This window comes from Salvelinus alpinus, chromosome 9 (genome assembly GCF_045679555.1).
Source record: "Salvelinus alpinus chromosome 9, SLU_Salpinus.1, whole genome shotgun sequence".
In the NCBI taxonomy this organism is placed as follows: domain Eukaryota; kingdom Metazoa; phylum Chordata; class Actinopteri; order Salmoniformes; family Salmonidae; genus Salvelinus; species Salvelinus alpinus.
In genome coordinates, this window is record NC_092094.1 from 77,588,681 (window position 1) to 77,612,785 (window position 24,105).

The following is a 24,105-nucleotide window of genomic DNA, read 5'->3' on the forward strand; positions in this document are numbered from 1 at the left end:
CATACTGCTTTACTCATCTCATATGTATATACTGTATTCTATTCTACTGTATTTTAGTCAATGCCACTCCGACATTACTCAATCTAATATTTATATATTTCTTAATTCCATTCTTTTACTTTTAGAGTTGTGTGCATTGTTGTGAAACGTTTTAGATACTACTGCACTGTCAGATACTACTGCACTGTCGGAGCTAGGAACACAAGCATTTTGCTACACCAGCAATAACATCTGCTAAATATGTGTATGTGACCAATACGATTTGATTTGATTCTACAATGTTTATTTTAGGGTGCAAAAAACATTCACCTGACGTTACAAGAACGTTCCAAGAACACATTTTGTCTGATCTTTAAAAGGTTTCATTGTGTTGTGGTAACATTGTGGGGACATGACAAGAGATGTGTTCTCAAAATGCAGAAACTGTCCAGTTGTGCTGACATGCAGATGTTTGTATCAGGGTGCACCAAACATTTATTTGATATTGCAAGAATGTTGACAAAATAGCCTGTGAGTCCTTTAAAAAGGTTCCCAGAACATTTCATTAGGTTGTGGGAACAGTGTGGGAACATCACAAGAGATAAGTTCCCAAAACACACTAGATATGCTCAGCTGTGATGACGTTCATACAATGTTTAAGTTAGGTTACACAGGACATGCCTTTCATGCTGTTAGATAGAAAGAAGTCAGTTTCTATGACGTTCATAGCGTATTTGTTTTGGTTTTAACATAATACTCCATTGATGTTCACGCAATATACATGTATATGCTGCATACTTCTGGGGCCCATATTTATAAGATACCGAAGACTATGAGTGCTGGTCTAGGATAACTTTTTCTTTTCAGATCATGAAAAATAAGACCATACCAAGCGTCTTTTATTTTTTACAGTTGCTCTAAATTCCGCAATTCTGAAGGAAATGGACGAAATAAAGACAACTTCGCTTTTAGTAGAGTATATCTTAGCTTCAACTTCAGTTTTGAAATACGGTTTCAGAATAGGTGGGATTGAACCTGCAATGTCTGGAACTGCAGCCAGATAATTAACCCTCTGCGTGGCCTTGTATATTGTGTCCTCAGTTAAATATGGTCAATCAGGACACAGAACTCAATTTCTAAGTCATTAAAATGTTCCCATCCTCTTCAAACGCTGTGCACTTTTATGATTTTCTTTCTTCATCATGTGATTTTAGTTGGATATAGTTTTTTTTATTATTACCATTTCTCAATTTCAAGATCACATTTCATAAGACTTTCAACACGTGATGAAGAAAGAAAATCATAAAATACAGTGTTACAAGTACACAGCATATGAAGAGGATGGGAACATTTTAATAACTGTTCTGTGTCCCGATTAACCATATTTGACAACAACAAAAAATAACACACGGCCACAGCTATCCCCTGATGGCACAGAGGGTTAATGATCTGGCTAGGGAACCAAACACTGCAAGTTCAAACCCCACATGTGCAGCCTGTCAACATACAAAGTGTAAAAAACATGGTTGTATTCGTATGTTCAAATGTCCTGTGAATGAAATTGAAATGCCATGTCTCTCTATATCACCTACAATAAAGTCCTCAAATGCGAATTGCCATTACTGTACACCTGGAGAGAAATGTATTCCAATCTGCTTTAAGGAACTACAAATTTGCACACTGAGAATGTTGTGGCAATATTAGGTAAAACTTAAATTTAACATGTTCTTGAAATGTTCTGAGGACCTCAAAGACAAGGTAAAATGACGTCATTCTTACAACATTAAGAGAATGTCCTGTTTAACCTAACTTAAACCTAACAATGTTCCCACCAGAATGTTTCCATAACCTAATGAAACATTCCGGGAACACTTAAAGAATTGATTAAATATGTTCTGGGAACATTCTTTTTGCACCCTAAAAGTACGATAGCAGAATCATCCGGATAACTTTTTGTGTTTACGTGCTACGCGCTTCTGCACTCGGCGGTCTCGTTCTGCGAGCTTGTGTGGCCTACCACTTCGCGGCGGAGCTGTTGTTTCTCCTAGACGTTTCCACTTCACAAAAACAGCACTTACAGTTGACCAGGGCAGCTCTAGCAGGGCAGAAGTTTGACGAACTGACTTGTTGGTAAGGTGGCATCCTATGACGGTGCCATGTTGAAAGTCACTGAGCTCTTCAGTAAGGCCATTCTACTGCCAATGTTTCTATGGAGATTGCATGGCTGTGTGCTCGATTTTATACACCTGTCAGCAACGGCTGTGGCTGAAATAGCCGAATCCACTAATTGGAAGGGGTTTCCACATACTTTTGTATATATAGTGTATATTTTGTGATGTCCCCACAATGTTTGCACCAGACTGTTCCCACAACCCAATGAAACATTCTGGGAACCTTTAAAAAATATATGAAATGTGTTCTGAGAACCTTCTTGTAACATCAGGTGAATGTTTTATACAATCATTCTATAATCATTACCACGACTGGACAGTTTTTGTGTCATGAGAATAATTTCTGCAACCTAACGAATGTTCTGGGAACTTTCACAGAACCAATTTTGGTTTGCTGGGGAGAGTGTTCTCCTCTAGAGTCCCTTAGTGGGGCAGAGCGGGCAGGCCGGTTTGGGCTGGCACACAGTGTGACGAGCCAGAGAAGACACCAACTGAGGAGCCACTGGACCGTGTTCACAGACTGCCATCACACAGCTGCCGCACCAACTGGACACTAACACACACACAGTCTCACAAACGCTGTAATACACACACCCACGCACACACACGCACGCACCTAGCTCAAATCCAACACACTCTGCCTGCTCACAGACTCTGCTCACGCGCACACACTAAGTAGCTACTCACACAGACACTGACTCAGCCCTGTGTCCTTGGCTTCCTAAAGGCCCCTGTGTACCCTCAAAGCCCCTGACAGGTGAATCACACTACTTTTAAGAAGGTATACTGGTTAGGAATAAGAACTAGCTGGAATGTGACTAAAAAGAAGGAATGAAATGCGGGATAATGAGGATAATACTACAGTACTGCAATGGTTTTCACATTTGCATGAAATACATCGTTTATTTTCTTGGCTATTATCATGTCTCTCCTGTATTTTTCTAATATTTTCTCTCCATCCCTCTATACTTTCTCTCCCTCATTCTTGTTCCACCTCTCTCTCTCTCTAGCACTCTGTCTTTATGGGAACGGTCGAGAGAGAGGTGATTATTATTCCTTTAGCAGTGCCCACACACAGCCTGACCTCAACTCAATATCTCTCTCCCTCTATATCTCTCTCTCCGTCTCCTCCTCTCTCTCTCTCTCTCTCTCTCTCTCTCTCTCTCTTTCCCCACCGCACTTGCCACAGCCTCACACCTCAGGGCTGAGCCGGCAGGCAGTACAGGTTGTCTACTGTAAAGACACGCTGTTCATCAGTTGTTATACAGGTAATTGCTCAAATAAAGTAAACACCTACATAGTGTCTTAGTAGGGCGTTTGGGCCACCACGAGCCAGAACAACTTCGATGCACCTTGGCATGAATTCTGCAAGTGTCTGGAACTCTATTGGAAGGATGCGACACCATTCTTCCACGAGAAATTTCACAATTTGGTGTTTTGATGGTGGTGGAAACTGAATTGCTTAATTAACTAAGGAACCACACCTGTGTGGAAGCACCTGCTTTCTATATACTTTGTACCCCTCATTTACTTAAGTGTTTCCTTTATTGGGGAAGTTACCTGGTAAGGACCACATTTAATACTAGAACCCTTTCGTTTCTAATACTAATGACTACAAATTAGAGTTACTATACGAAATAGTTCAGTACTACTGGACTATAAAGAAGTACTTTTGTAGAACATAGTGGCTGAATAATATATGGTTAGTATATTTTTATTTATTTATTTTTATTCATTTCACCTTTATTTAACCAGGTAGGCTAGTTGAGAACAAGTTCTCATTTGCAACTGCGACCTGGCCAAGATAAAGCAAAGCAGTTCGACACATACAACCACACAGTGTTACACATGGAATAAGCAAACATACAGTCAACAATACAGTAGAAGAAAGAAAACCAAAAGTCAATAAACAGTGAGTGCAAATGAGGTAGGATAAGGGAATTAAGGCAATAAATAGGCCATGGTGGTGAAGTAATTACAATATAGCAATTAAAAACTGGAATGGTAGATGTGCAGAAGATGAATGTGCAAGTAGAGATACTGGGGTGCAAAGGAGCAAGATAAATAAATAAATACAGTATGGGGATGGGGTAGTTGGATGGGCTGTTTACAGATTGGCTATGTACAGGTGCAGTGATCTGTGAGCTGCTCAAACAGCTGGTGCTTAAAGCTAGGTGAGGGAGATATGAGTCTCCAGCTTCAGTGATTTTTGCAGTTCGTTCCAGTCATTGGCAGCAGAGAACTGAAAGGAAAGGCGGCCAAAGGATGAACTGGCTTTGGGGAAGACCAGTGAGATATACCTGCTGGAGCGCGTGCTACGAGTGGGTGCTGCTATGGTGACCAGTGAGCTGAGATAAGGCGGGGCTTTACCTAGCAGAGACTTGTAGATGGCCTGGAGCCAGTGGGTTTGGGGACGAGAGTGAAGCGAGGGCCAGCCAACGAGAGCGTACAGGTCGCAGTGGTGGGTAGTATATGGGGCTTTGGTGACCAAACGGATGGCACTGTGATAGACTGCATCCAATTTGTTGAGTAGAGTTTTGGAGGCTATTTTATAAATGCCATCGCCGAAGTAGAGGATCGGTAGGATGGTCAGTTTTACGAGGGTATGTTTGGCAGCATGAGTGAAGGATGCTTTGTTGCAAAATAGGAAGCCAATTCTAGATTTAATTTTGGATTGGAGATGCTTAATGTGAGTCTGGAAGGAGAGTTTACAGTCTAACCAGACACCTAGATATTTGTAGCTATCCACATATTTTAAGTCAGAGCCGTCCAGAGTAGTGATGCTGGACGGGCGGGCAGGTGTGGGCAGTGATTGGTTGAAGAACATGCATTTACTTTTACTTGCATTTAAGAGCAGTTGGAGGCCACGGAAGGAGAGTATTGAAGCTCGTCTGGAGGTTAGTTAACACAGTGTCCAACAAAGGGCCAGAAGTATATAGAATGGTGTCATCTGCGTAGAGGTGGATCAGAGAATCACCAGCAGCAAGAGCGACATCATTGATGTATACAGAGAAAAGAGTCGGCCCGAAAATTGAACCCTGTGGCACCCCCATAGAGACTGCCAGAGGTCCGGACAACAGGCCCTCCGATTTGACACACTGAACTCTATCAGAGAAGTAGTTGGTAAACCAGGCGAGGCAATAATTTGAGAAACCAAGGCTGTTGAGTCTGCCAATAAGAATGTGGTGATTGACAGAGTCGAAAGCCTTGGCCAGGTCGATGAATATGGCTGCACAGTAATGTCTCTTATCGATGGCGGTTATGATATAATTTAGGACCTTGAGCGTGGCTGAGGTGCACCCATGACCAGCTCTGAAACCAGATTGCATAGCGGAGAAGGTACGGTGAGATTCGAAATGATCGGTAATCTGTTTGTTAACGTGGCTTTCGAAGACCTTAAAAAGGCAGGGTAGGATAGATATAGGTCTGTAGCAGTTTGGGTCTAGAGTGTCTCCCCCTTTGAAAAGGGGGATGACCGCTGCAGCTTTCTAATCTTTGGGAATCTCAGACAATACGAAAGAGAGGTTGAACAGGCTAGTGATAGGGGTTGCAACAATTTCGGGAGATCATTTTAGAAAGAGAGGGTCCAGATTGTCTAGCCCGGCTGATTTGTAAGGGTCCAGCTATTTGGATTTGGGTGAAGGAGAAATTGGAGAGGCTTGGGCAAGTAGCTGTGGGGAGTGCAGAGCTGTTGCCGGGGTAGGGGTAGCCAGGTGGAAAGCATGGCCAGCCGTAGAAAAATGTTTATTGAAATTCTCAATTATAGTGGATTATTCGGTGGTGACAGTGTTTCCTAGCCTCAGTGCAGTGGGCAGCTATTCTCCATTGACTTCACAGTGTCCCAAAACTTTTTTGAGTTTGTGCTACAGGATGCAAATTTCTGCTTGAAAAAGTTAGCCTTAGCTTTCCTAACTGCCTGTGTATATTGGTTCCTAACATCCCTGAAAAGTTGCATATAACGGGGGCTATTCAATGCTAATGCAGAACGCCACAGGATGTTTTTGTACTGGTCAAGGGCAGTCAGGTCTGGAGATAACCTTGGGTTATATCTGTTCCTGGATCTACAATTTTTGAAAGGGGCATGCATATTTAAGATGGTGAGGAAGGCACTTTTAAAGAATGACCAGAATGACCTCTTCTGACGGGATGAGGTCTATATCCTTCCAGGATACCCGGGCCAGGTGGATTAGAAAGGCCTGCTCGCTGAAGTGTTTTATGGAGCGTTTGACAGTGATGAGGGGTGGTCGTTTGACCACGGACCGATTACGGATGCAGGCAATGAGGCAGTGATCGCTGAGATCTTGGTTGAAAACAGTAGAGGTATATTTGGAGGGCAAGTTGGTTAGGATGATATCTGTGAGGGTGCCCATGTGTACAGATTTGGGGTTGTACCTGGTGGGTTCATTGATAATTTGTGTGAGATTGAGGGCATCAAGCTTAAGCATGTCCCAGTTTAGGTCACCTAGCATCACGAGCTCTGAAGATAGATGGGGGGTAATCAGTTTACATATGGTGTCCAGGGCACAGCTGGGGGCAGAGGGTGGCCTATAGCAAGCGGCAACGGTGAGAGACTTGTTTCTGGAAAGGTGGATTTTTAAAAGTAGAAGCTCGAATTGTTTGGGTACACACCTGATTAGTAAGACAGAACTCTGCAGGCTATCTCTGCAGTAGATTGCAACTCCGCCCCCCTCCGCCCCCCTTTGGCAGTTCTATCTTGTCGTAAAATGTTATAGTTAGGGATGGAAATTTCTGGGTTTTGGTAGTCTTCCTGAGCCAGGATTCAGACATGACTAGGACATCCAGGTTGGCAGAGTGTGCAAGGGCAGTGAATAAAACAAACATAGGGAGGAGGCTTCTAATGTTAACATGCATGAAACCAAGGCTTTTACGGTTACAGAAGTCAACAAATGAGAGCGCCTGGGGAATAGGAGTGGAGCTAGGCACTGCAGGGCCTGGGTTAACCTCCACATCACCAGAGGAACAGAGGAGGAGTAGGATAAGGGTACGGCTAAAGGCTAAAAGAACTGGTCGCCTAGTACGTTCAGAACAGAGAGTTAAAGGAACAGATTTCTGGGCGCGGTAGAATAGATTCAAGGTATAATGTACAGACAAGGGTATGGTAGGATGCGAATACAGTGGGGGTAAACCTGTGCATAGAGTGACGATGAAAGAGATATTGTCTCTAGGAATATCATTTAAACCAGGTGATGTCACTGACTGTATTGGAGGTGGAATTAAAGTGTTCACTAAGGCATATTGAGCAGGGCTAGAGGCTCTACAGTGAAATAAGGCAATAAATACTAACCAAAACAGCAATGGACAAAGCATATTGACGTTAGGGAGAGGCATGCGTAGCCGAGTAATCATGGGAGTCCAGTGAGTGGCTTCAGGCAGCTAGAGGGCCGGGGCTAGCAGAAGGGCCTTAGAAGGACGTCGCGACGGAATAAAGTCTGTTGTGGCCCCTTCGTGCTGAATATGTCGGCAGACGGATCAGCAGGGCTCCGTGTGGTAAACCAAGCCAATTGGCAAAATAGGTATAGTGGCCGAAGAATTTGTCCGATGGGCCTCTTAAGCTAACAGTCCGGTGTGCTCTAGACAGCTAACGATAGCGTGCCGCAGCTAGCAATGCCGCAGAGCATTGCTATTTCAATGCTCTGCAGATTTCGTCGGTAGTCCAGTCGTGAAGGATCGGCGGGGTTCTGTGCCCTGTACTGGCAGTAGAAGGGGGTCCGGGCCAGTTGGCAAAAAGGGTATTATAGCCCAGGAGTGGCTGTTGACCTTCTTCTGCTAGTCGGGAAATGGGCCTAGCATGGGCTAGCTCCAGGCTAATTGGTGCTAGCTTCGGGACAGGGACGTGACGTTAAACCAGGAATAGTCACTCGGATTGCAGCTAGCTAGCTGTGATGATCCAGGTGAAAAGGTTCAGAGCTTGCGGTAGGAATCTGGGGATATGGAGAGAAAATAGGTCCGGTATGCTCTGTTTTGAATCGCGTTGTACAAACTGGCGAGAGCTTTCCGAGCTAAAGGTTAGCTGATGACCGCTAGCAGTGGTTAGCTGACTAATAGCTAGTTAGCTGGCTAGCTTCTATTGGGGAATACCGGTTCGGAGATGGATAAGAATACTTTAGAAGTGACAGATCCACACCACATTGGGTGAGGCGGGTTGCAGGAGAATATTTTGAAGTTGAGGTTTAGAAAAGTATAAGATATGCAAAGAAAAAAAGATATAAAAAGATATATACATGGGACATATACAAGACGAAGAACAAAGACGTCTGACTGCTACGCCATCTTGGAACCAGTATATGGTTAACATATGGTTAGTATATGGTTAATACATGTTAATATATGGTTAACATATGGTTAGTATATGGTTAACATAACATATGGTTAGTATATGGTTAATATATGGTTAGTTTATGGTTAATACTATATGGTTAGTATATGGTTAACATATGGTTAGTATATGGTTAATACATGGTTAACATATGGTTAGTATATGGTTAACATATGGTTAGTATATGGTTAACATATGGTTAGTATATGGTTAATACTATATGGTTAGTATGTCAGTCTTACCTCATGGTGCGGAGGTCCCAGCCTCTGATGGCTGTGTCGTTGGCTGTGGCCAGCTGGGTACAGTTGTGGTGCGGACTCCACTTCCCAGAGGTGAACTTCAGTTGACCTTTACCCTCTAGGGTGGCACTGCTGGAGATCTGGAGGGGCAGGGGTTAATGAGCAATACACCTGTCAATCATGGGGTATGGCGAGGGAGGCTAAGATAAGGGTAAGAGTTAATGCATTGACGCACCTGTATGGACAGGCCTTCCCTAGTGTGAAGCTGACCTCACCCTCCCTCAGACAGCAAAGTCAATGACAGGTTCAATGACTCCTGAAGGACCGTGTTGCCATTGTGAATATCTATATACTGTTACTCATGGATCACCAGTTTGACCAGTAAGGACCCTCTGAGTCTGTACTGACATAATCAACAGAGATACAATCATTTCATACTTCTGCAACTCTAAAATCCAACCTGATAACATTACTTAGATAATTACTCTCTATCTCGTCTCTCCACACACACACACACACACACACACACACACACACACACACACACACACACACACACACACACACACACACACACACACACACACACACACACACACACACACACACACACACACACACACACACACACACACACATAGTTTCATTATATCGAGGAGAGAGGGAGGAGAAGATAAGGGTGAGTGGGAGAAGGGAAGTGAAGGAGGGGACGAGATAGGGTAGGGGATAGGAGAGAAAGAGAGGGCGGCTGTCTTCCAGTATAATCTCTCCTGTCTAGCGCGTGGCACAGCCACAGCCTCATGCCCTGCCTAGCTCCCAGCTTTGTTAGCGCTAAACACATTAGCAGGCCTAATGACCTAGCATATAAAACACAGAAGGACAGCTACCTTTAGCAATCGCTGTCCAATAAAACAACGCTATCTGCCAAACAGTCACGCATTTAGGGAGAGCGTGAATTGTGTGTGAGTGAACGGCCACGGTGGACAAGGTGTGTGAACGTACCGTGAGCCGGAGAAGATGTTCTGACTCAGTAGCAGCAGTGTTTCTAATTGATCGCACGCACGCACGCACGCACGCACACACACACACACACACACACACAGCTTTAATCTACCGTACACTCGAGACAGACAAATCCATGGTGCAGCTGGACAGACAGACAGGCCTGTGATGAACACATCAGCCTGAGAGCCTCTGATAGAGGGAGGGGATGTGGGTAAGGAAGGAGGGAGGGGGGGCTGTAAAGGGATAGAGTGGAGAAGATTAGCATTCTCAACAGCGCTGGAAGAAACTGTCTAGGCTGGCAGGCTCCCTCCCTCTATCCTAGTTCTCTCACTTCATCTCTCGCCATCTACTTCTCTCTCATTCTCTCACCCTCTCTTTTTCCTCTGACCCTGCTCTACTCTTCTCTCTCTCTCTCTCTCACCCCTGTGCCCTCGCTCCATTTTTAATGGCTGCCATGCCCAGGGCAGGCTGTGTCACTCAATAGCTCCCTGCTCTGCTGCTCTGCAGCCCAGCCTGACATCAATGTCACTACACGAGGGGACGACGACACACAGAGTGCCTTCCTCTGGGGACGCCGCCACACACATAGAGCAGGAGAGAATGTGTGTGTGTGAGTGTTCATCTGTGTCCCTCTGTGAGTGTGCATGTATGATTGCAATCTCTGGACAAGGCGATTCTTCACAGGTTTACATTATGACACACACATCCACACGCGCACACACACCAATATAAAGTCCTTGGTTGTGTCCTGTTGGGCCTGTGGCCTGGCTGGCCCTGTGCAGATCTCTGTATGAGCACATTAATTACTAATGACTTAGGCCCATTATTCATGAAGCACCTCCCTGCTAAAGTATGCCCAGGCAGCTAGCTACTAATGGAACATTAACTGACCAGCCTACACACTACAGAGTACACACACACACACACACACACACACACACACACACACACACACACACACACACACACACACACACACACACACACACACACACACACACACACACACACACACACACACACACACACACACACACACACACACACACACACACACACACACACACACTCTTCATCTCCACTATAGAACTATGGACGTTTTAATTGCAGAGGCAGTGGAGTGGAGAATCAGAGGAACAAAACAGTAAATAACAAGGAGGAGACAGGGACGCCTCCTCCTCACCTCACTGCATTAGTGGGGATGGAACAGCACTGTCAGAGGAGAGAGTTTCTACTAAACAGTATGGCCACAAACTAGTCCTGACTAGACCAACTGGGTGACAACAATTAGCACTTCGGCCATTCAACTTTCAAATGGGTAAAGTTCAACATACAAAACATGCTCTTTCCATGACATAGACTGACCAGGTGAAGCCAGGTGAAAGCTATGATCCCTCACCTGTTAGATCCACTTCAATCAGTGTAGATGAAGGGTAGGAGACAGGTCAGAGAAGGATTGAGACAACTGAGGCTGCGGTCCAAACACTTAAACAGACCCTCAGGCCTCAAATGATGCCCTCAGGCCTCAAATGAAGTGGACACTTCTGATGACGTATCATGACGTCTGACGAGTATACACTTGCATGGCGAGGGGCGAGGAAGGAAAGAATGATTTTTAAATGGACCGCCCTTGGCTGGAAATTTGTCACTCGTTTATCCCGCGATGATTGTGTTTTCAGCTACTGGTAGCTTGTGGGCGCTTTATATGCGTTACACAGGCAATTATGATGCATGTCTACTTATATTAAATAGATAATTACTAATAGACACCTACTGTATGATAGCTAGCAAATGAATTAGCTAACTGACGTTAGCCTGCCTAGCTGGAACTTCTGAACAAGGAAAACGTTTTATTTCTACAATTTCCAGAAGATAACCAAACAAAAACATATTTACGAGACGTGTTTGTGCCGTCATGTGCATTAGTAGCACAATTTCTAACTTATTTGCATTCGTTTTTACCTACACTTGTATGTTGACTTCTCCATTGATGTTGTTTTTAAGTTTTCACAGACTTTTCTTAACGGATGTACAATCGTCGCGAATTGAATTATGGGGAGTTTCAGGCCCTGAAGTGAACATAATTGTACACTCGCAAACTCGACTAAAAACGTTGGCTGAGGGGCTTACGTTACAAACTTCCCTTGCTTGGCTAGTCTTTTTGGACCGCCCTCCAAGATGGTGACGGGGATTCCCCCAAGGGCAAAAGGCGAGAGTGAGTGGGCGAGGGTGTGTCTTTTATAAGCTTGAACCGCAGAGACATGGATTGTGTATGTGTGCCATTCAGACGCTGAACGGGCAAGAGTATGGTAGTAGGTGGGGGGGGGGGGGTGTACCTCAATATTAGGTAGGTGTTCCTAATGTGTGGTGTACTCAATGTATATCTAGCTTGCATGGGGGTCGTTAAAACATGGAACAGTTTACTTGACACGAGTTAACTATTTTAGGTGGATCACAGCAGAAGAGAATTGGGGCACCAGTGAACCAGCTCTGAAAGTCCACAAGAACACCCACAGGAGCCACTGCTCTGGACACTAAAGCTAGCCCAGATACAGTGTGTTGGTGAGGCAAGCAGAGTACACCCCTAGACAGTTCTTATAACACCGTTGTTGGGAAGGGAGGGAAAGATAAGACCGGTCTGATCTCGTGGTTATCAAATAATGAGCATGGGGTATGGGGAGACGTATGGTGGTGTGTGTGTGTGTGTCTCACCGTGGCCTGGGTAGAGCTCTCCGTCAAGTCCCAGAGCAGAGCGTGGTTATCAGCCAGAGAGATCACACGCTTCCCATCTCCCATGGGCTCCCACAGGACACTGCAGCAGAGAGAGAGAGACAGCGAGATCGAGAGAAAGAGAAAGAGAGTGAGAGAGAGAGAGAGAGAGCGAGGGGAGAGAGTTAGTTCACAGGACACACACACACACACACACGCGCATCAGTGCGAGAAAAAAAAGGTAAACGCTCTTCTACACAACCACAGTACAATGCGCACACACATCCAATGGCGGCAGTTTATTACCAAAGTTTATTACCACGGTATGTAGTCAAATGAGCACTATGTAGTATTTACTGCGTGTGACACATACACAACATACACAGTGCATGATAAGAGCTGCCTGTGCTATAGACTGATGTCATTAGTTCTAGTGGTGATAAATGAGACTGGCCCATCTCCTCTGAGTCATTCATCAGTGTGGAGCAACACAACATGAAGCCTCCACTGTGCTGTGTGTGGGGGAGAGATAAAGGGATGGAAGGAGGAGGAGGGAGGGACAAAGTTACAGTCTTCCTCAGGATTTTCATCCAACTCAGTCATTTGCATATCTTGTGAGGGGAGAGCGGGACAGGGGGATAGAGAGGAAGAAAGGGAACAGAGGAGTTTATGGAAGTTGTAAATCCAGGGACGATGGGGGACAGTTTTTACTGCCCTCCCAAGGTGCTAGGAGTCACACACACACACACACACACACACACACACACACACACACACACACACACACACACACACACACACACACACACACACACACACACACACACACACACACACACACACACACACACACACACACACACACAATGTCAGTGTAGGAGGCAGCACTGTCTGTCCTTCTCTTACCTGTCTCTCTCTCTCTTTCTCTCTCGTTGTCTGTCATTCATTTATTCCATAAAAACAGCTACAATCTGAAGTCAATATATTCACCACCCCCAGATGTATAAAAGTAGCCCTCCCAATAGTATTAATTAATTCATAAAAGAGAGAGAGAGATCCTCTTCCCCTTTATGGCAACAGCCAGCCGCTCTTATTAAAGAAAATAAGTTATGTGCATTTGACCTTGAGCTCTGCGGCGGCTTGGCATCCTGGTAGGGACTGAATATGTAAATACATGGAGGACTGCCAGGGAGGGGAGCTTTACAGGCCCATATATCTCAGACAGTCCTGGGCGAGACACCCGCCTCCGTCCTTCTCATCAAACTGTTTCTCCGTCTGCTTTGTATTCAGATGAGTTTAATTCAATAGCAACATATGCACACGCTCATGGTATTGGGGGGAAATCAGATTGGGCTGCTTTGGGGAATAGAGACAAAACAGATAAATCCGGTTGGCTTGGCTACAGAGTTACAGTGAGGGATCAGCTCAATAGAGCTATACAGGGTCTTTGGAAAGTATTCAGACCCCTTGACTTTTCCCACATTTTGTTAGGTTACAGCCTTATTCTAAAATTGATTAAATCGTTTTTTTCCTTCATCTACACACAATACCCCATAATTAAGCAAAAACAGTTTGGGGGGGGGGGGGTTCTCCCATTCTTCTCTGCAGATGCTCTCAAGCTCTGTCAGGTTAGATGGGGAGCGTCGCTGCACAACTATTTTCAGGTCTCTCCAGAGATGTTCGATCGGGTTCAAGTCCAGGCTCTGGCTTGGCAACAAGGACATTCAGAGGCTTGTCCAGAAGCCACTCCTGCATTGTCTTGGCTGTGTGCTTAGGGTCGTTGTCCTGTAGGAAGGTGAACCTTCGCCACAGTCTGATGTCCTGAGCGCTTTGGAGCATGTTTTCATCAAGGATCTCGCTGTAATTTGTTCCATTCATCTTTGCCTCGGTCCTGACTATTCTCCCAGTCCCTGCCCCTGAAAAATATCCCCACAGCATGATGCTGCCACCACAATACTTCACCGTAGGGATGGTGTCAGGTTTCCTCTAGACGTGACGCTTGGCATTCAGGCCAGCTCTAGAAAGAGGCTTGGTGGTTACAAACTTCTTCCATTTAAGAATGATGGAGGCCACTATGTTCTTGGGGACCTTCAATGCTGCATAAATGTTTGGGTACCCTTCCCCAGATCTATGCCTGGACACAATCTTGTCTCGGAGCTCTACAGACAATTCCTTCGACCTCATGGCTTGGTTTTAGCTCTGACATGCACTGTCAACTGTGGGACCTTATATAGGTGTGTGCCTTTCCAAGTCATGTCTAATCAATTGAATTTACCACCGGTGGACTCAAAATCAAGTTGTAGAAATCTCTCAAGGATGATCAATGGAAACAGGATGCACCTGAGCTGACTTTCAAGTCTCATAGCAAAGGGTCTGAATACTTATGTAAATAAGGTATCTGATTTTTGTTTTCAATACATTTGCTTAAATTTCAAAAAACCTGTTCTCCCTTTGTCATTATGGGGTATTGTGTAGATTGCTGAGGAAATTGTTTTATTTAATCAATTATAGAATGAGGATGTAACGTAAAAAAAAAAGTGGAAAAAGTCAAGGGGTCTGAATACTTTCTGAAGGCACTGTAGGTCCAAGGCAAGGCCTGGGAAAGACACAGTGGATGAGAGAGAGAGAAAAGAGAAGGGTGTGAGAGAGAGATAGAAAAGGGAGGGAGACAGAGATGGGAACAGAGATAGTAGAAGAGGGAGAGAGATTGAAGAGAGAAAGGGAGACAGGAACTAAGAAGGACAAAATATGGGCAATTTAAAAAAGTGTGTCTGTTTAGGCGCATGCGTGTGTAGAGACAGGATTAATCAGCCAAGCAGAGTTTATGTGTCCAATTGAAGGTGTGTTAGAATACTGGTCTCCACGGCCCCTAACATTACTGACAGTATTGACTGGCTTGCATATGACTGTGTGGCTGCCTGAGATCCCATTGGGCTAACATTGATTGACTAACAGTCCCTTTGAGTGCAAATCATACTCTGTGATCACCAGGAACCCCCCCCCCCCCCAACACACATACAGGCATACACACACCCCTGTATACAAAGGCTACACACACATGCTCACAGACACACACACTTACCCCCCTCCCGTCACACCCTCCAGTGAAAAAATAAAACAGTGTGCCTGTTGAGCTTCTTGATTCCTCATGGTGCCCAGCCAAGCCATGATTAGTCCTAATCGCTCAATGGGAATTGATTCCTGAGCCTGGTGCTGCTCCAAATCGAAATGAGGCGCTTGGCTCCCCAAAGCAAGGGGAGAGAAATGTAACCATGCCAGAGTACTACGGTTTGTGGGTCTACTTCTTCATTCCAGCCACGCTCCACAACACGACACTAGCCCAAATGTTAGTCCAGCAAGGCTGAGGAGGGACTGAGGTACAGCCATAAAAGGCATAAAGGAAGTACATACATACATACATACAGGAAGGAAGGTAATAAGTGATCTGAACCCACTCAGACTCTCATACAGTACATTAAAAACAGCTTCCTGTGCTCCTTCTGAGTCTATTTCTCCTCGAAATAGACTACATTAGACAGTATATCCTCACCGCTGAGAGCCCTGTTGATAATATACAGTATGTACATACAGACACTCTCATGTACTCCTTCTCTCACACACTTAGACAAGCACAGTCGCACACATACAAACACACCCTCTGCTGGTTGCTGTGCTCCTGCCAGCGTAGTCAGAGACGGCGGGGGTTGCAGCCTGAAAGAGATGGACGAGGTGGGCACCAAACCAAAGCCATCCATCTCTCAGAGCCAATACAACAAAGCGAAGGCTGCGAGACTCACAGAACACACACACAGACACACTATCATGCCCTTGAGAGTGTTGCAGCTCTGGAGGTGTCAGAATGGCAGACAGCAGAACCATCAATCTCCACCACAGAGCCCCACCTCACTCACCCAATTGAAGGCTATTGCACACACACACATGCACAATTGCAGCCTCTAAAATATATATTTTTAAATAGTGCTCAGGGAAGTTTCTTAAAATGGAAATGGGGAATTTAATTTGGAATGCCAAAATGCAATCTTCCTTCCAAAGGGATGAGGCAGCTACTGAAGTCTAAAAAGGGATGAGGCAGCTACTGAAGTCTAAAAAGGGATGAGGCAGCTACTGAAGTCTAAAAAGGGATGAGGCAGCTACTGAAGTCTAAAAAGGGACGAGGCAGCTACTGAAGTCTAAAAAGGGACGAGGCAGCTACTGAAGTCTAAAAAGGGACGAGGCAGCTACTGAAGTCTAAAAAGGGACGAGGCAGCTACTGAAGTCTAAAAAGGGACGAGGCAGCTACTGAAGTCTAAAAAGGGACGAGGCAGCTACTGAAGTCTAAAAAGGGACGAGGCAGCTACTGAAGTTTAAAAAGGGACGAGTATTGATGTTATTTTCCTGCACCATAAATGGATGGTGAATGTAGTGTATACAGCTAAGTATAAGACAAAGGCCTGAGCAGTGGCTGAGCCCTGGGATATGTAGGTCACTCAACACTTCACAACATAGTATTGTAAAGTATAGACCAGGATACACTTCAGTAGTACATGAGAGAGAGAGAGACGGGGCAAGTGACAGAGGGAGATAACAACGAGATGAGGGAGAATGAGAGATAGAAAGATTTAAAGATAGAGGAAGATAAGCGGGTATAGGGGTATAAATGGTGAGAGGCAGGACCATAGATTTAGAAAGACAAAATACACAGAGATAGAGTCTAATGGAGAAGGGGAGAGAGACAGAGGGGGAGAAGGAGAGAAGATGAGATAGAGGAACAGAGAACGAGGGGGAAAAGAACACAAAGGAGAAAAGAGCAGAGAAAAGTATCGAAACAGGGGGTCGTGGAAACCCTATAGTTTCAGGGTTGAATTGATATGACTGTTGTGTTGTATACAGTATTGTAGCTGTAGGCGACAGTCTGAGAGCGGCCTACCTGGAGGCGTTGCCATGGGCACTGTTGTCAAGGTGACAGAGGAGTTCCAGGTTCTGGGGGTTGTGGGAGTTGTGGGGGTCGTCTGGGGACTCGTGGCTCCCTGACTCCCACTCTGGGGGCATCCTCCATACAGCCCCACACGTCACTACGCGACTCTCACTGGCTGCAGTGGACAGGAGACAAAGTCAGTGTTAGACACCTGAGGTAGGTGGGGACTCACTCATGATATGGATATGAGAATGAAAACCAGAATGTGCAGAGGGACCAGGTCCGTGGGACCGCATCAGGGACCAGGTTATGAAGGTTCAAAAAACCTGGTGCAGCTAGATCCCTGTAGGTGCTTTCATTCAAATACATTTCCTTAGTGTCCTGTGATATACGCAAGGAACCATCAACCTGTGCGTTCTATGGAAAATAATCCATGACGTGGAAGGTGTGTTGCACGACGCGCTAGCGGAGTGGCACTAACCTTCCACGGAGTTTCATTATTTTCCAGAGAACACAGAGCCCAGAGTTAATTATCACACAAGCCATGGGGTATAATGTAACGGATATACCACTAGAAATGTGCCGCTAGAAATGTGTTCAATATCCACTGAAGTAGCTCGCAAGTGTACTATATTGAACAAAAATATAAAAACGCAACATGTAAAGTGTTGGTCCCATGTTTCATGAGCTGAAATAAAAGATCCCAGAAATGTTCCATATGCACATAAAGCTTAATTTGTTTCCATCCCTGTTAGTCTGCAATTCTCCTTTGCCTAGATAATCCATCCAACTGACAGCTGCTTAAACAGCATGATCATAACACGGGTGCACCTTGTGCTGGGGACAACAAAAGACAACTCTAAAATGTGCAGTTTTGTCACACAACACAATGCCACAGATGTCTCAAGTTTTGAGGGAATATGCAATTGACATGCTGACTGCAGGAGTGTCCACCAGAGCTGTTGCAAGATAATGGAATGTTCATTTTTCTACCATAAGCCTCCTCCAACTTCGTTTTAGAGAATTTGTCATTATGTCCAACCGGCCTCACAACCGCACACCACGTGTAACCACGCCAGCCCAGGACCTCCACATCCGGCTTCTTCATCTGCAGGATTGTCTGAGATCAGCTACCCGGACAGCTGATGAAACTGAGGAGTATTTTGGTCTGAAATAAAGCACTTTTGTGGTGAAAAACTAATTCTGAATGCCTGGGCCTGGTGACTCCCAAGTGGGTGAGCCTATGCCCTCCCAGGCCCACCCGTGGCTGCACCGCCTGCCCAGTCATGTGAAATCCATAGATTAGGGCCTAATTAATTTTTTTCAATTGACTGGTTCCCTTATATGAACTGTAGCTCAGTAAAACCGTTGAAATTGTTGCATGTTGCGTTTATATTTTTGTTCAGTATAGATAGCTACAATAGTTGCCTTGGTAAACAACCAAACAGACTTGCTAGCTTAGCTAACCAAGCCATCAGTCCTTCCATTCTATTATGAAAATCGAATTCAACAACGCCAATAATGTTTTCAATTCAACTTTTGCTTCCAAAAGCTGTTCAAACATAGAACATATAAAAATGAATTTCATAGCCATTGAATAATACCGTGCATTACACAACGAGTGGGTCTAATCCTGAACGCTGATTGGTAAAAAACGCATTCCAGCCAGTGTCTATTTCACAAGTTACCACTGGCTAAATCCATTGTCTCATCAGCTCAGCCAGGCAATTTATATACTAGATCTACACTGTAAAAAGCATCTAGACATGATCTCCCATTTGCTTTAGACTAGCATTTAGTTTTCAACAGTGGAGATTTGTAATAACCTTGTGGTCTGTCTCTCCGACATTTTCAACATTCTTTCAATATTGCGATACGATATCCAGCTGTCCCATAGTAATGAAGGTGTCGAAATCAGCCAGTCGAAATCATGAATCAGCATCATTTTAATGGATCTATACAAAGAAATGTGAATATAAAACACAGAAATACAGATAGTTTGCTGTCATTCCAGCTTCAGTTTGAAGTCATTATGTTAGCTGTGTAGTTGGCCATCTCTTCTGAACAGTGGCCTGGCAAGAGGGCAAATGTTCTATGCCAGGCAAAATTCCACATCATTAGATCGTTATGGATGTATCCCACCCAAAATCACTAGAAAATGCAAATGCAGCTACTTTGCTGTTATTCTGGCTGCACTGTTTGCCGTGACTGTGTTAGCCACAGTTGGCTAGTTACCAAGCAAAGGATAAGAACGTTGCCAGCCATCATGGCAACGGAACATTTAGAATGAACGACTGGGTCGCGTCCATAGATTTTCAACAAAAAGACTTAACTGGGTCGCATCTCTGGCAACCGAACCGATAGAACGCATGACGGCCAGAATATATTGGTAACCCGTTGTATAAAAGTGATAATGCCTTCGAAGCCGGTGTTTGGAGGATATATTAGCATGGTTTGCCGGACCGAGACACTGGCTTCTCGGGCGATATCACTTAAATATTGCACGCTCTAGTATGCCCTTCAAGCAAATTAGAAACGAGTATTCAACAATGCCACGGTATAAATGACTCTCTCACTTGACTCACTCTAACGCTCTAACTACTCACTATTATTTTCAAGCTTCAAGTTTTAATGTCACGTGCACAAGTAGAGTGAAATGCATTTCTTGCAAGCTCAAAACCCAACAATGCAGTAATCAATATCAATGTAGTACTACAAATAACATAAGGTAGAACAAAAACTGAAGCTGCCAGTTGTGGACTTGTGAGGTGTCTGTTTCTCAAAGTAGGCACTCTAATGTACTTGTCCTCTTGCTCAGTTGTGCACTGGGGCCTCCCACACCTCTTTCTATTCTGGTTAGAGCCAGTTTGCGATGTTCTGTGAAGGGAGTAGTACATAGCATTGTACGAGATCTTCAGTTTCCTGGCAATTTCTCGCATGGAACAGCCTTAATTTCTCAGAACAAGAATAGACTGTCGAGTTTCATAAGAAAGTCCTTTGTTTCTGGCCATTTCGAGCCTGTAATCGAACCCACAAATGCTGATGCTCCAGATATTCAACTAATCTAAAGAAGGCCAGTTTTATGGCTTCATAAATCAGTTTTCAGCTGTGCTAACATAATTGCAAAAGGGTTTTCTAATGATCAATTAACCTTTTTAAATTATAAACTTGGATTAGCTAAAACAATGTGCCATTGGAACACAGGAGTGACAGTTGCTGATAATGGCCCTCTGTATGCCTATGTAGATATTCCATTTGAAAAAATCTGCCATTTCCAGCTACAAAAGTAATTTCCAACATTAAAAATGTCTACACTGTATTTCTGATCAATTTGATGTTATTTTAATTGACAAAAATGTTAGAATGTTATTGTTTTTGAAAGAAAAGCTAAGTGACCCCAAACCTTTGAACGGTAGTGTATATATACAGTACTAGTAAAAAGTTTGGACACACCTACTCATTCAAGGGTTTTTCTTTATTTTTACTATTTTCTACCTTGTAGAATTATAGTGAAGACATCAAAACTATGGAATAACACATATGGAATCATGTAGTAACCAAATCAAAATATATTTTAGATTGTTCAAAGTAGCCACCCTTTGCCTTGATGACAGCTTTGCACACTCGTTGTATTCTCCCAACCAGCTTAACCTGGAATGCTTTTCCAACAGTCTTGAAGGAGTTCCCCACATATGCAGCACTGATGCAGCACTCCATCACTCTCCTTCTTGGTCAAATAGCCCTTACACAACTTGGAGGTGTGTTAGGTCATTGTCCTGTTGAAAAACAAATGATAGTGCCACTAAGCCCAAACCAGATGGGATTGCATATAGCTGCAGAATGCTGTGGTAGCCATGCTTGTTCCATAGTTTTGATGTCTTCACTATAATTCTACAAGGTAGAAAATAGTAAAAATAAAGAAAAACCCTTGAATGAGTAGGTGTGTCCAAACTTTTACTAGTACTGTATATATACACTACCGTTCAAAAGTTTGGGGTCACTTAGAATGTTATTGTGTTAAGTAAGTGTGTCTTGAATTAAAAATATAAAATAAAATAAAAATCACTGACAGTGTCACCAGCAAAGCACCATCACACCTCCTTCTCCATGCTTCACAGTGGGAACCACACGCGGAGATCATCCATTCACCCACTCTGCGTCTCAAATTTGGACTCATCAGACAGACCAAAGGACAGATTTCCACCTGTCTAATGTCTATTGCTCGTGTTTCTTGGCCCAAGAAAGTCTCTTCTTCTTATTGGTGTCCTTTAGTAGTGATTTATTGGCAGGAATTCCACCATGAAGGCCTGATTCACGCAGTCTCCTCTGAACAGTTGATGTTGAGATGTGTCTTACCTGAACTCTGAAGCATTCATTTATTCAATTTCTGAGGCTGGTAACTCTAATGAACTTATCCTCTGCAGCAGAGGTAACTCTGGGTCTTCCTTTCCTGTGGCAGTCCTCATGAGGGCCAGTTTCATAATAACACTTGATGGTTTTTGCAACTGCACTTGAAGTAGCTTTTTCCGGATTGACTGACCTTCATGTCTTAAAGTAATGACGGACTGTCGTTTCCCTTTGCTTATTTGAGCTGTTCTTGCCATAATATGGACTTGGTATTTACCAAATAGGGCTATATTCTGTATATCAACCCTACCTTGTTACAACACAAATGATTGGCTCAAACGCATTAAGAAGGAAAGAAATTCCACAAATTGACTTCAAACAAGGCACACCTGTTAGTCGAAATGCATTCCAGGTGACTACCTCATGAAGCTGGTTGAGAGAATGCCAAGAGTGTGCAAAGCTGTCATCAAGGTAAAGGTTGGCTACTTTGAAGAATCTCACATATAAAATATATCTCGATTTGTTGCTACATGATTCCACATGTGTTATTTCATAGTTCGATGTCTTCACTATCATACTACAATGTAGAAAATAGTAAAAATAAAGAAAAACATTGGAATGAGTAGGTGTGTTCAAACTTTTGACTGGTACTGTATATATTTGAGCCCATCTCAGTGAACTAATCCATTGCGGAAGCCTAGACAAAAAGCCAATGTATGCTTGATTCAAAAATATGGTAGGAGGCCTCATATTCAGGGTGTGAAGCAATTGCGGAGCCTCCAGAGGCATGCAGAGGCCAAATCGAGCATATCCATGCCCCTCCTGAATTGGTTGACGGTAGGTGGGGGCGGTACATCCTATATAAACACAAACTCAAAATCACTTTCTTGACAACAGCTCTGCACTGCTCCTCGAAGAGCAATAAGTAGGAATGCCCTGACTTCTGCTGAGGCCACCACCACCACGGACCACCACTAATGACGTGTGGAGCTTCTCAAAGTAATGTTTTCTTCACCTCAAAACAGCAAGTAAACAGTCTGTTTTTACATACAATGAAGAATTACAATAGTTTACAATATTTCGATAATCACAGCGTGTAAGGGAAAAATGTTATGCTCTGATCCAGTGGAAACTTCATAAAGTAGGCTTCTATTCAGTGCTTGATTTGGACTGAAATAGGTTCCGGTACTAATTTTGGGTGCTGGCTGGTACGGTTTAAACCCGCAAAACACCAGTCTCAACGTCAATAGCGAAGAGGCGACCACGGGATGCTGGCCTTCTAGGCAGAGTTCCCCTGTCCAGTGTCAGTGTTATTTTGCCCATCTTAATCTTTTCTTTTTATTGGCCAGTCTGAGATATGGCTTTTTCTTTGCAACTCTGCCTAGAATGCCAGCATCCCAGAGTCGCCTCTTCACTGTTGACGATGAGACTGGTATTTTGCAGCACCCGAAGTCACAGGAAGACCAAAAAGATCAAGGACAACAACCACCCGAGCCACTGCCTGTTCACCCCGCTATCATCCAGAAGACGAGGTCAGTACAGGTGCATGAAAGCTGGGACCGAGAGACTGAAAAACAGCTTCTATCTCAATGCCATCAGACTGTCAAACAGCCATCACTAACATTGAGTGGCTGCTGCCAACATACAGACTCAAATCTCTTACCACTTTATTACATTTAATAAGAGGATTTAATAAAGGTATCACTAGTCACATTAAATAACACCACTTTAATAATGTCTACATATCCTACATTACTCATCTCATATGTATATACTGTATTCTATACCATCTACTGCATCTTGCCTATGCCGCACGGCCATCGCTCATCCATATATTTATATGTACATATAAATATACTTATTCATCCCTTTACATGTGTGTATAAGGTAGTCATTGTGAATTTGTTAGCTTACTTGTTAGATATTACTGCACTGTCGGAACTAGAAGCACAAGGATTTCACTACACTCGCATTAACATCTGCTAACCATGTGTATGTGACCAATAAAATTTGATTTGATTTGTTGGGAACGGGCTCGTAAGTAAGTATTTCACGGTAAAGTGAAATTAAATTGGATTTGATTTTAATTTGTCTCCTAGTGTCTTCTGGAAAGCAGATAACCAGGTTTTCCTTTAGGATTTTCCCTGTGCTTAGCTCTACTGACAAGCATACCCATAACATGATGCAGCCACCACAATGCTTGAAAAGGAGGATCTGAGGGCCCAGTAATTATTTTCAGCCTCCTTAGGGGGAAGAGGCATTGTCGTGCCCTCTTCACGACTGTGTTGGTGTGTTTGGTCTAGGTCTGTCCCAGACTAAAAAAAAATCTTGGCCGACCAAAAGTTGTCTGTTCTTTCGGCCAATCGATTGCTGAACATTTATAAATGTGTATTTTTCCCATAT

General features: G+C 44.0%; 1 protein-coding gene across 1 annotated transcript in view; it reads right to left on the reverse strand.

Annotated features, from left to right (window-relative positions):
- LOC139530664 (EARP-interacting protein homolog) overlaps positions 1–24,105 on the reverse strand; it is a 94,559-nt gene that overhangs the window by 30,213 nt on the left and 40,241 nt on the right. The window contains exons 4-6 of the mRNA XM_071327258.1: positions 17,368–17,530; positions 12,444–12,543; positions 8,730–8,866 (exon numbers count right to left, since the gene is read on the reverse strand). Of these exons, the coding sequence (XP_071183359.1) occupies positions 8,730–8,866; positions 12,444–12,543; positions 17,368–17,530 (400 nt within the window). The remainder of the gene's footprint in view (positions 1–8,729; positions 8,867–12,443; positions 12,544–17,367; positions 17,531–24,105) is intronic.